The following is a 12891-nucleotide window of genomic DNA, read 5'->3' on the forward strand; positions in this document are numbered from 1 at the left end:
TGTTCCCCCAATTCTCCATTAATAGCATTTTCCTCTTGACATTTCAAAATCCTCAGAACATATCTGAACTACAAAAAGACCAAAACTTACCAAAGTGTGGTAAATTTTCACATTTATGAAGTTCTGTTTTTATGTAAGACCAATTCACTCAAGCTTCTGCAACTCTCAGAATAATACATTCACATCTGAAATATTTAAGTCTGCATCCAAAGATGTGATATGTTTGGGTCTCCCCAAAACTTAAAAACTGTATAAAACCTTCCTCTGGGTTGAAATAAACGTGTTTATGCAAATCTGTGAGAGTATTATAGAGGATAATTTTTGCATTAGGAAGCCTAGATATAACCCTAAAACCCATCTTAAAGCATTTAATACCTTGAATAGATAATCAGTTTCTTAAACTGAATCAATATAATTCCATTATGAATAGTATTAATGTTATATGTTTTTACCTTGAATTTACCCATACACTCTCATCAAGTGCAAGTGAAGTGAAAGTGGACAGTTCTGTAGCCAAACCATTAGATGAAGAGTTAGGAGACCTCAGCTTTCATCACAGTCCTACAAGAAATTGCTAGGGGGTAAACTACAATCTCTCTTTGACTTTGATGTTTTCCTCTAAAAGAAAAAAAAAAAAAAAAAAGAAAGAAAAAAAGAAAAAGAAAAAAAAANAAAAAGAAAAAAAAAAAAAGCTCACTCCTTGCAGTCAGCTGTAATTAATGATCATTGCTTTGGAGATCAAATTCATTCATGTTTATTAAGTGCTTAGAGATGATTAGATGGACAGCAATACAACAGTGCTGAAGTGCAATTGTAAAAGCTCACTTTGAATCTACTGCCTTACAGATGTTTAAAATGAGCAGTTTTAATGAGTGTTGTTATGATAATAAAGCAAAGACTTATAGATTATAACTTTGGGGCCTGTAGATTTTGATCTTGTCAGAACTTACCGTAACGAGTAATCACATCCAACAGGTAAAAGTAAAAAGAACTTTATTAGCCGTAAGTAGAATGTAAAGCTTGCAGTGACTTTATTAGTTCTCATCTTTCCTACCAAAAAATATTTCTAAGGCTTATAACTTCATAGCAGTTTAACAACAGAAGGATCACAGGATCCTCTTGTCCTGATATCCTCTGTATCACTAGCCACACACTTTCACACCATTACTTCTGTGCTGAATTGCATATCATAACTAAAGCATACTTCCAATCTTATTATCACTTGAAAGCATCACAAAAGCAACATCCAACATTATCTGCAGTGCCTTGTTCTGCTCCCAGTCTGACCTTATACGAGGGAGCAAGCACCAGGATGGTTCCATGCATTCCACTACATTTCAATATGACAAGTGAAGAAGTCCACTATAGTGTTATCTCATGGTGGACACAAAGCCTTTTTATTAGAAAAACATTACCTGTACGTTAGAAATGAATAATTTACTATGTGCAGCTTATGAAATCTCCAGCACGTGTCCCCCACTCTGAATTCACTTATCACCATAACTTCTCTTCCCACATGTTACAGCAGATGCTTATGAAAGAACTCATCTTAGTTGGTAGCTGCACTTGGCTGCCTCCAGAAGATCCTCGGTGTTCAGGGTTTTGTGTTGCCAATAACTCTCAAACGGGACCTACAAGTTTTAGTGAAGCAGCACCCACAGAAGTCCATGTCTATGCTATTTACTTTGTTCATATTCCAATCACAAAAATCAGCCCACTCAGTCTCCTACAGTCAGTGAAAATAGACGACTTTTGGGTTTAGGACATTCTAGCAAGGCTTCTCACTGTTGTATGAGAAACTGCATTTGTAATTGTTCTTTAGAACCTTTGTTGCATTATGGCAACTTATTAATGACCTATGAGTTTCTCGAATCTGCTACATTTTCTCTCTGAAGAGCACTACATCCGACTACTTCCCAACCTATTCAACATGTTAAGAGAGACTGTGGAAGATGGGAAAGACATGCGAGATGGGAAAGACATAGAAAGACTTTATTTAAATATTCCAATTCTTCTCTGAGCCATTCAGATTTCCAAAACTTGTGCAGTTCTCTGTGACAGCTTGCAGCTACGGAAATGCATCTGATAGGGAAAACCTGTCATCATTCAATCCAATATTTAAGTTACCTGCATCCTTCTTGGTCTTAAGACAATGCCTTTTGTCAAATAGTCTGTTCTGTCTGGACAGCAGTTCTTTCTTTCTTGGAACAGCTGATTAAGTTCTCCTTTAAGTTGCTTTCGTCTTAGGATATGGACATAGATCAGGTTTACCCTTGTAGAGGATGATCAGTCTTTCAGAGAAAGTTCCTCACTGAATCACTATTAAACAACTGATATTTGTAGTTGGGTGGAAGGAAACCTGGTCCTCTTTTCCCTCTTGGTCACAAATCATTGTATCACATCTTTTGTTTCTGATCTACCCAGACCTCCTAAAATTGATCTTTTCCTTTGTGGTAAGGCCTGAATAAAGATTTCAGCAACCACCTGTCCAGTAAGTCACCGCTTGGGATGCTGCACAGCATCAAAGTCAGCATCCCCCTACTAGTTTCATTCTCCTCTACCAGGCCTCCTGGCTTCCCACTCAAGAGAGATCACATTTACCCTTTGGGAGAAATGAAACAGAGCATATCTAATGTAGTAAGTTGCTAGGCATCCATACTAAGGGAATGTGGTATCCTCCTTCCACTGAAGGGAACCAAGTGCCCTCATTTGCCATTTCTCTGAAGTATACCCTAGTAACTGCAAAGATTTAGAGTTCTTATATCCAGCGTTTTTTGCACTTCTTCATGTTCACACACTAAAAGGGTGCTCATTGATTTAAAAAGCCAAGGTCTAGAGAGATCTATAAATACAAGTATTTTACCCTGCATTATTGCCCTCATGTCCAAGACTGAACTTCTGCTCCTTCACAGATAAATTGCTTCCTCGCTGGTTAACACCAACTTCCATTAGCAAGAGTGGTGGCAGACATATTTGGGAAGGTGATCCATGATAAAACACAGCTTCATGTCTTTTTTGTTTTCCCTTTGATTTCTTGACTCACCACATCCCATGCTCCTCCTTTCCCCACACCACTCTGTTCAGAAGAATCAATAACTTATTCTTTATCACTATTAGCTAAAAAGTTATCATTGGGCCTCACTTCAAATCTACTGAAGTCAGAGTGACATACATCAAACTCAATGGGCTTAAGATCAGGTTCCTACAGTTGCCAAAACTGCCTTCTAAAACTCAGCCTGAAACAATTCTTTAAGTCTTTTATAGGGTTATAATAGCACAGACTAATGCTAATCAGATTTATAGCAGTAATAGAAGGGGGGGGGGGGGGGGGTCCTTGAGATTTCATTCCTAAAGTAGAAAACATTCTGTGCATTCCGCTACTCAGTAACTTCCAAAACATAAAGCGTAGCACTTGCTGGTCTGTGCTTCCCTTTGCATGCAACAGCACATTAAGGTTTATGGCTTTCTCTTAAGTATGTTGTGCAAAGTTTTATTTAGAATAACTGTTTTTCAATAACCCCTAAGCCTTGGCGTGTCCAGCTGAATTGCTCCCAAAATGCTCAACTCTGAAGTAAAGTTACAAGGAAAGGGAATGTTTCTCCCCAAAACATGCATAGGCGCAAGACGTTATTAACTGATCCATCCCCAACAGGGCAGGCAGTGCCAACCTGGAGCAAAGCAGCAATACAAGCATCCCTTGTGCTTTTGCTGTCTTCTGATCCCAATGTGTACAGCACCTTGCAACCTCCACCTCTCGCCCTTGTGCCAGGGGAAGCCAACCGCATGGAAGCTCAAAGCAGCAGCATTTCCTACCCCTGCTGGTCACCCCCTTTGCTGAGCTACACCCAAAGGATTTCGTGCACATCACTGAAAGCAGTTCCAAATTCACCCACTGCATGCAGTTTTGCAATGACATGTTAAAGTCACGTCTAACTTTGTGCCCAAGTGTTTTAAAGTCAAACTACTGCCAGATCAAGGATTGGGTTTCTTTCCATTAGCTTGGTGCTGAGATAACCCCATGTTACGTAAAGGCAACAAAAGTACCTGAGGTTTCATTACATAAAATATTCCCCTCTTTGTTCTGTTACTTTTAGCGCAGGCCTGAATGTTCTTATTATCTGAAATCCAAACTTACCAGGCAAACACACATTATACAAGGGTTGTCTGTGATAAATGGTATCTGCAGAATTTCCCCTTCATTTTCACACTTTGCAATGGATCCTGGAAGACAGATTATAAAAAAAAAAAAAATTAAAAAATATTGATGTATATTGATTCCCCCAGCTGGTTTTGGGTGATGACTTGTCAGTCTCAACCCCTGCTCCATTCCTAGCCTTCAACTTTAAGTTTTGCCCCAATTTGTCCGTTTTGAGCAGCTGAGTATGCCAAAGGGAGCGGAGAAGGGACTGTCCCTTTATAGGTGGCACAGACCCAACTTGCTTTGTGTCCCACTTATAGCTGAGAAGGATGCTTTTTTTTTTCTTGGATGACGTGTGGGGAATAATGAGTACTCCAAACAATGCAGGACACTTCTGTAATGACAGATCCAGAGCTTGTTGAAATCAGTGCTAAGCTGTCCACCGCACGCTGGGTGTTGGACCAGGAGCCCAGCACAGGCGTTAAACTGAGCATCCTCCTGGTGCCTGACAGCCAATTGGCGACAAAGTGGACGCAAGCAGGCTGACTGTCAGATGGAATCGAATTAGGAATCCCTTTATGGCCCTATTAGCCAGCATTGTGTCATGTTGGAATCTCTTCCCACTCGTGCTAGAAATTGATTCGCGTTTCCCCGAGTGCCCCAGAGAGCAATAAAAAATAATCTTTGAGGAGAAAATCAAAATAATAATAATTTCTTTTATAAAGTAAGAAAAATTGAAAGGGGGGGGGGGGGAGAATGTAAAAGGAAGAGGAAAAGAAGTAAAAATAAATGGGAACAAAAAAAAAGGGGGGGGGGGGGGGGGGGGGGGGGGGGGGAACCTGTCTCCTCCATTCACCTGCCGCGAACCCGCCCTCGCTCCCGCAGCCCCGGCCCTTACCTGTGAGCAGGGAGGAGGCCGGCGCCCCGGGGAGGCAGAGGGCGCCCAGGAGGACGGCAGCGGCCGGGACGAGGCCGGGTGTCCCCGCCGGGCTCCCGCCGGGCCGCGGCATGGTCCCGGGCTGCGCGCCGCGGGTGCCGCTGCCTGCGGGACGCCGGAGCCCGCGCCGACCCCCGGCCCTGGGTTACGGGGGGGGCCGGGGGGAGGAAGGGAGATGCCGGCCCGCCGGGGAGTCCCACCCCGGGGAGGGGACTGCCGGTGCGGGGAAAGCAGCTGTCAGAGCCAGCCCCTCGGCCCCGCACCCCCTCTTTCCATCACCCCCCTCCCCTGCCCGCATCCCTTCTTATACCTTCCTCTCTCCCATAGTCCCTCCTCCAGCACCCCCCGGCCCCACGCCGCCTCCCCCCGGCGCACACACGCGGCCGCGTTGCCAGCCCGGACCCCGCTTCCCCGCCGGGAGGTGCCCAGCCACTCCCTCCCGGCCCCGCCAGCACCGCCCGGGCCAAAGCGGCGTCGGGGGCTGCGGGCGGGGCGGGGAACGGGAGCGAGGCGAGGAGCAGAGGAGGAGGAAAGGTAAAAGAGGGCCGGGAGGGGAGGAAGCTTGGCTCCTCAGAGGGGTCCGCTGTTCGCGCAAACGCAGGTACTCAGGCAGGGAGAGCCCGTTGCCTTCGTGCCCGATAGCTCGTGGCAGTGCCATTCGTGCTTGGGAACAGTGAGTGGGAAGAGGAGGAGGAAGGACGAGCGGAGCAGGCGGGGGATCGGCTGCGGGGCTCTGCTCCCCGGTTGCCGCCCGGCCGGGTCCGCGGAGCTCCCTTCCTCCCCTCGCTCTTTCCCCTCTGCGCTGCCGGGGCCGCTCCTTTCGGCGCAGCTGAACTCCGGCAGCCGGAGCCGGGGCTGCCCCGGGCGTCCCACCTACCGGCGCCCTGCCCAGACCTGCGCTGCCGAGTCCGTCCGTGCCCGGTAGGTTCTGGTCTTCGATCCCCCTTTGCGGTTCCTTCCGCAGGTCGCTGTTCTAGACGCGGGCACGGCATGAGCTAAGGGCACGCACCGAAGCTGAGCTTCTTGCACGCGTAGCTGCCCTGACAGTGCGACCCTTCTGCTACGCGATTTTTCCGGGTTTACTTTGCAACTCTTTCCATCCACGGTGCTGTTTCACCGGGGGAAGCGCGCGGTCGCAGAAATAAACGGCTCTGGTGCCAAAGCTGAAAGGTGCTTTCGGATTCATTCACGTTTGCACGGTCTTTCTCTGGGGGGTGAATTGCGAGCTGTTGTTTCCAAACAGCTGACGGCAACGGCAAATCAGGTGCGGGCAGCACAGAACTGCTTTTTCTTTAAGGGCATTTACTTCCCAAGTCGGACGCAAGACGGTCGGATTTGCGAGTTCCTTGTTAGAATGAAGCCCAGGTGCTTGCAGACTGCTGGAAGCCTGCAAGCACCATTGCGAGACGCAGGATGCCCACGCCTTACTTGCAAAGCCATTTGTCACCCACCTTTATAGTGGGAAACCAACCCGTCCTGTGATGGGACCACAGCAATCTGATATTTGTAAGCCTGTCGAAATCGCTAGCAAGATCCCTCCCTGTGAGAAAAGACAGTTTCTTTTCCTATCACATAATATCAGTCAGGACAGGTTGAACTGAGTGAGCATATATGATAAATATGATGCTGTTAAAGGAAGCAGCTATAAGAAAAGGAAACGCTGTATTCCATGGAAATAACATTGGGAGCAGTGCGTAATTATAATGCATGAAACTTTAATGTATTTATTCTGGGAGGTGATTCACAATTCCCTTTATTTCACAGATAAATGAGCCTGTAGAGGTACATATTACACACTGCTCCAGAAGAGATTCTCACTTATCTGAATGATTTTTTTCCACTGGAAAGATGTACTGAACCATTTGGCAAACTGGTTCTTCCTTACTTCTCTATCTGCACACAGTGGCTGTGCATCCCTTTTCTAGTTCCAGCACAGCTACAGTCTATGTAGAGCAAAAGCCACAGGAAAATAAATAAATAAGTAAAAATCAGCTCCAATAATTTCCTAAGTGACAACTCCCTCAGGAGAGTACTTATATCACTGTGTGCATTGAGCCTTCTCTTTGTGATGGTCGAAAATTCATTAAGTATTAATGCTGCCTGGTGTGAGAAACATACAAATCATCAGAGCATCAAATAGCAATCAGGAATCCAAATAACAGCAGGGCCTGATAAAAATACTCTACAAATGTAAAAGGTTTGTATCTGTCAAATGAAGATGAGAAGGGACAGCAAGTGAGCTTCACACTCAACTCCTGCCGTCCCTCATTCAGTTTGCAAGTGCATATAATGAAATCATACCTAAGGCAGGGCAGTTGTGCAGCAGTGCACAGGGATTTGCTGCAGCATCCCCAACACACTAATTGGCCCCAAACTTACCTCTGCAACCGCATCTGCATGATGAAAATACTTGGAGTGTTCCATGGGTTGAGCTTGCTGGGTCTGTGCTGTTTGCTGCAGCGTTGGGGTGAAGAGTTTGCCCTGTCCTTCATGGTTAATGCACCTGCTGATGGCACAGCATGCTTCCCCGTCCACAGGCTACCAGGTGCTGGGCAGAGTAGCTTGTTGAGGGCTCAGCTCCCCACCTACCTCTCATCATGGAACAGGGGAAGTGCTCATGGTTGGGAGCAGTTCCGGTGCTTCCTGGCATCGGTGGTGGTGACACTCTATGGGGAATCACTCTCTAATTTTAATCTCTCACAAAGTGAAATCCAGCACAGGAGGGAACCGTGCCATCCCAATCCTCCTACCTCCAGTTTCACACATTCAGTGCTACAGTATGAGTTTTGGCTCAGCTTTTTACATTTCCCTTAACCTTTCTCCAAAGTCTATCACATCAGTGGTCTGTGTTTTTTCTTGTAGTAATGTCACATTAAGCAGCTCCAATGTTTTGGGTATTATTTCTTCTTGCATCCATGTTTGAAAGGGTATTTACTTTTCTAAGAAACATTCTAACTTGCAGTAACTCAGCAAAGCCAGAGGATCACACTGCAAGTCGTGTCCTGCTGTTGGACACACACAGAGGCTTCTGTTATAACTGCTGGCATATAACAAAATCACATGTCGTCAAAATTCTTACCTCCTTTGTATAAGCATCACACAGTATCACTTTGTGTTGAAGGGATACGTTCATTAGTTTTGTTTATTGGTCAGCCTGGCTTCATTGATGGAGTGCTAGCTGTTCACAAGTACCTAGTTTTACGTCATTTGGCTCCTTCTCCAGTTCTGCTTTCCCAGTGGTCAGCCATAAATTGTTAACAGTGTCAGCCATGAGCTGGTGACAATAAACGTTCTACTTAGCACTCACCTAACATGAAAAACAAAGCTATACTGTTTGTTAAAAATAACAGTAGTAAAGAAGATGACAGTGATCACAGTCACATCTTTCTGCACCATCATCTGTTTTACTGGCGCATCAAAATAGCAGGAACACCCATTATTTATGAGCTAGAGAATTCTTGCAGAACTGAAGGGACCCGCTGAATCATTAGAGTTCATGAGTATTTTCTTTTGTTAAGAAAATTTGCTGTCTTAAATCTTGGGCATAGGGTCCCTTCCCATGCAAGAAAGTATGCTGTTAACATGCTACATAGGAAAGTGTGTATGTTAGCAACAGGAATGGCCCTGTTTTTGTTGCTTTTATATTGCTCTGTGTTATGTAAATACACTTTCTTTGTATTTATGAGGCTTCTTAAAATAAAGAAGGAAACACCTTTCAGGAATGCAGTGTACTGATGTCTACACTGTGAATGACTATGCATTTGCAAGGCAATTAAAATGCAGTGAAAGTGGTTTGTACATCACACTGATCTTACCCATTCTTGTTGTGTTCATTTTACCAACGACAAGAATTCTTGACCCAGTAAGTTACATCATCAGAAGGAAGGGCACGTGCATTTGCTGTATGTGGAGCTGTGGAAATGATAAGCTTCAACTCTGACAGTTCTTGCTAAGAGACCTGTAATTTGGGGAAGTATTTTATTATCATGGTGCATCAAGACACAGCCACTGGGAAGCTTGGTAACTCACAGAATCACAGTACTGTTGTCTCCACTGCAGCCTTTCAAATGCTTAAGCACGTTCTTCTGAATAACTCAGTCATTTCTGTGCTTAATCATGATTAAAGTTAATAGTATCTACTGGTGTGAACAAACAGTATTTCACGCATAACTGCTTCTCCTCCATGAGATAATGGCAATAAGCCTTGAGGTTGGCCTGAGTTTCTCAGAGGTATTCTTGACAAAGTCCCCCTACAACAAAGTAATCAGAAAGCCAATGAGGGCTGGAGGCCTTAAAACTATAACGAGGTTAAAAAATGACATATGGTCCAAGTCCTTAAATAAAAGGAAAGTATCTAAAAGTTACAGTGAGACTTACTTGAATAAATGTTTATAAATTTCATCAAACAACTCATCATTTTGACAGTTTTCCATAAACCCCTGCAACATGCAAAGTATTTAATTTATTTGTGGCAAGATAAAGATAATGAGTAACATTTTAAAAGCTTGTTAACGTAAAATGTCTTGGCATGGTCAAACTTGCATACTTCTGCTGTTTAAATTATGTTTTCTAAGAACTCAAAAAGCCATACAAGAAGGAGTTGCTAACTGCAAAAGTCTTCAAAATCATTCTTGTAATTTGCTTTTGTACAAATGCAAGCCAAATGTACAGAATGTAATCTGAACTGGATGTAAATGGCACCAAATCTCCAAACTAAAATAACAACAATAATAATAAAGATGACTGCAGCATGGAGAAGAAAATATCACTCCAACATGGAGAAAATGAACTGCTATAGCCTTATATCAAGACAAAAAATGATATCAGAAATGGTCATGTGGTCCTAACTATGGAAGTCCCAGCAGAAGCTATAGGCCATAGGCTAAACAAACACAATTTATTGGCACGTGCCTTTTTGTTACTCAGATCCTGTAAATACAGTTTGTCTTCCATAGGTAATAAAAAATATTTTGTGGGCTATGTGTTTTCATGTTAAGTTTGCCTTGAACACCTGCTGTGCCTGAGAAATGATAAGAGCTAATTAAATCACATGAAGAGTAACACACACGAAATAGTCCTTTGTTTTGCACTTGGGAGATGAATGAAACCTGTGTTTTGCCCAGCAACTCTCCTAGCTGATGTCTGGAACAAATAAGGAGCATTCGAGGAACACCGTGTACCATGGCAGTCTGATGCCTGCAGGTGAGGGTTGTCTCTGTACTCTACAACAGCCTTGCTACATGCTCTAAAGTTCTTGGTTCCACACCACACACACCCCTAAAGAAAGGCTTGCTTATTCTGATGTGATTTTCCTTTCCAGCCAGGATCCAATTCTAAAGCATCTGCCTCTAGCACACACATGAAGGCAAGAGGTTGTATGTTTGCCAAGTGTCCAACTGCGCACATCCAGTAAGATCACCTTGTCTCCCACTGAAATCCTACCGTGTGAGTTTTCATGTTGCTGTGCTCTTACTGCTGTTCCTGTTTTCTTGCAGAATTTCTCCTTGGGCTTGCCTGAATGTCAGCTAAAGGCTTAAGAACTTAAGAGGTGATGTCTGAAGAACAACCATAAGTAGCCAAGCTGGATCTTTCTCTAGTTCATCTGACCCTCAATTACACACAGTGAGCGAGAGGAGACCAAGGGCCATTAGTTTTAAGACATCTATAGTAAAAAAAGTTATCGCTTGTCGGCAGTGACAGGGAAAAAAGAGAAAAGGTGCTGTGTGGTGCGATTGCTGGCAGATGGCACTGTTGGGAGCCCAGATCTTCACAGCGTGCGGCAGCATGGCAGGGAGGGGATAGGGCTGCTTCCACAATTAACCTGAACCGCAGATCTGTTTACAGCAATCTAATCCATATGTGCTAATATCTTGCTGCTACACGAGGGAAACTCTCTCTTGGATTGTTCTCAGAATGTACTTTTTGCACATCTGGCTTCATATGCACAGGACATTTGCTTTTACTTTTCCTGCAAGGAATACGGCGTACCTTATTCCATCTGGAAGCAAAACAAGACAGTGTTACAGTGAAATCCTCATTATTGTTGTTTACAGACACAAAGCTCAAGTAATTTAAGAATTACTTCCTTTTTTTCCTTTCCTTTCCTTTCCTTTCCTTTCCTTTCCTTTCCTTTCCTTTCCTTTCCTTTCCTTTCCTTTCCTTTCCTTTCCTGTTCCCTTTCCTTTCCTTTCCTTTCCTTTCCTTTCCTTTCCTTTCCTTTCCTTTCCTTTCCTTTCCTTTCCTTTTTCCTTGAATAATTAAACCCCAGATATTCTGCATGTACTTAAGCCCAAAATTAGACTTGTCTCCTATCAAAGAGTATTTAAAGAAAAGGCAGAAATGTACCTTAGCAAATACAGAGCTGAAGACTGTTAAAAACCCATCACATTTTGCTACTGATTCGTGTGAGTCAGATTAGTCTTAGACCATTCCCAAAAGGAAAGCCTACAGCCATTTGAGCAGGAGAAAAAGGTACTTGCACAAGGCAGTGTCATTCATCTGCCTGCCCCTCAGCTATATGTGGCTCTGTCAGAGGGAGAGGACCACTAAATGTGCCTGAGGTGGGCATTGAGTGTAATTATGCAGATCTGCAGGGGCTTTCAGCCCCAGCCCCAACTTCCCCTTCAGTAGCATATCTCTAAATATATTGCTGAGAAGCACAAGATGAACAGGGACAGGGAAAAGTATTCTGGTAAAGCATCAGACATGTCTTGTATATATTAGCAGATTAAACCCAAGAGAGTCAGTGGAATTACCCATGACCAAAGAAAACAACCAACAGTTTGAAGGTTTCATAGAATTTTAAATATGTATTTACATGGTATACATCATTTTAGGTATCTTTAAATGTAAACTGGGGTGTCAAGGGAATGGCTGGCCGGTATCCTGACACAGAATGATTTCTGTTCAGATGTTGGTTGGTGAAGAACTATTTTCATCTTCACGTTTGGGGCCTTGGAGGGTTTGATTTGCTTTTGGTTCTAACCAAGCTAATTTGAACAACACAGAACTAACTGTTTACCAAGTTACTTAAAATTCTACCTGGCTTTCATATTATTGTACTTTGATTAACTTGAAGTCAGTCCATAAGGCTTTAATCTAGTCTATGTCAGTATGAGAGTTAGGTAATAAATAGGAGAGCTATTTTTAACAGAATGGATGTCACTGTGCTGAAAGCACTTTGGTAATTTCTCGTTGTGCCAGTTTAGATCCTTCCTTGGGAAACGTTCACACATCAGAGTACCCGAATGAGATAAGTAAGAATCATCACATCATTGTCAGAAAGGCTCTGCCTCCTGCAGGGCCTTGTTGAACCAGGGCTCTAAAGCAAATCAGGATAGTATGAACTGAAATGAGATAAATTTAAGTGCGGAGTGGCATCAGAATAGCTGTGTGTTTGGCCTCGCTATGTGCTGGGGCAACCAAGGAACAGGATCTTCTCCCAAAGGATGCATCTGTAGGGCCTAATGGCAGCCTTCAGACTCTTACCCCTCCAAGCACCATGCACACAGAGCTCTGCATCTCCAGGCCTAGGAGAAGCAGTCATGGTCCCAGAACAAGCCAAGTCCAACCAATCTGGGTCCCCTGTGGCGCAAGTGGTAGAAGTGCCGCTCTGCTACACAGAGGCTCGAATCCTGGGGGGTTGGACTCGATGATCTCTAAGGTCCCTTCCAACCCGCACGAGACTATGAGACTATGATGATGATCTGCTCAGTCCTCGCATTCAAGTTGGCAGGCCTAAATTAATCCACATCCAGTCTGGTAGAACCACAGAAATAAACCTAAAAGTCAAACTGGAATCCTTCAGAGAAAAGGA

At 44.0% G+C, this 12891-nt stretch overlaps 2 protein-coding genes across 4 annotated transcripts in view; one reads left to right on the forward strand and one right to left on the reverse strand.

The window, feature by feature from the left end:
• BMPER (BMP binding endothelial regulator) overlaps positions 1-8057 on the reverse strand; it is a 150902-nt gene extending 142845 nt beyond the window's left edge. Inside the window, exons 1-2 of one of the 3 annotated variants that reach the window (XM_032442564.1) lie at positions 7455-8057; positions 4136-4221 (exon numbers count right to left, since the gene is read on the reverse strand). In XM_032442564.1, the coding sequence (XP_032298455.1) occupies positions 4136-4150 (15 nt within the window). In that variant the 5' untranslated portion in view covers positions 4151-4221; positions 7455-8057. Of the gene's footprint in view, positions 1-4135; positions 4222-5036; positions 5275-7454 lie in introns of those variants that run through there. The other 2 variants (XM_015855065.2, XM_015855067.2) reach the window with 2 other exon arrangements.
• LOC107309895 (anther-specific proline-rich protein APG-like) lies at positions 5231-6244 on the forward strand. Its single transcript, XM_032442565.1, has 2 exons — positions 5231-5609; positions 6040-6244. The coding sequence occupies exons 1-2, from the start codon at positions 5251-5253 to the stop codon at positions 6050-6052; spliced, it is 372 nt and encodes a 123-aa protein (XP_032298456.1). The 5' UTR covers positions 5231-5250; the 3' UTR covers positions 6053-6244.
• Positions 8058-12891: the final 4834 nt, after the last annotated feature.

Source organism: Coturnix japonica, chromosome 2, assembly GCF_001577835.2.
Source record: "Coturnix japonica isolate 7356 chromosome 2, Coturnix japonica 2.1, whole genome shotgun sequence".
NCBI lineage: Eukaryota > Metazoa > Chordata > Aves > Galliformes > Phasianidae > Coturnix > Coturnix japonica.

Bases quoted from the DNA above. Each gene is read 5' to 3' on its own strand.
- LOC107309895 (XM_032442565.1), top strand. From the start codon at position 5,251: ATGCCGGCCCGCCGGGGAGTCCCACCCCGGGGAGGGGACTGCCGGTGC.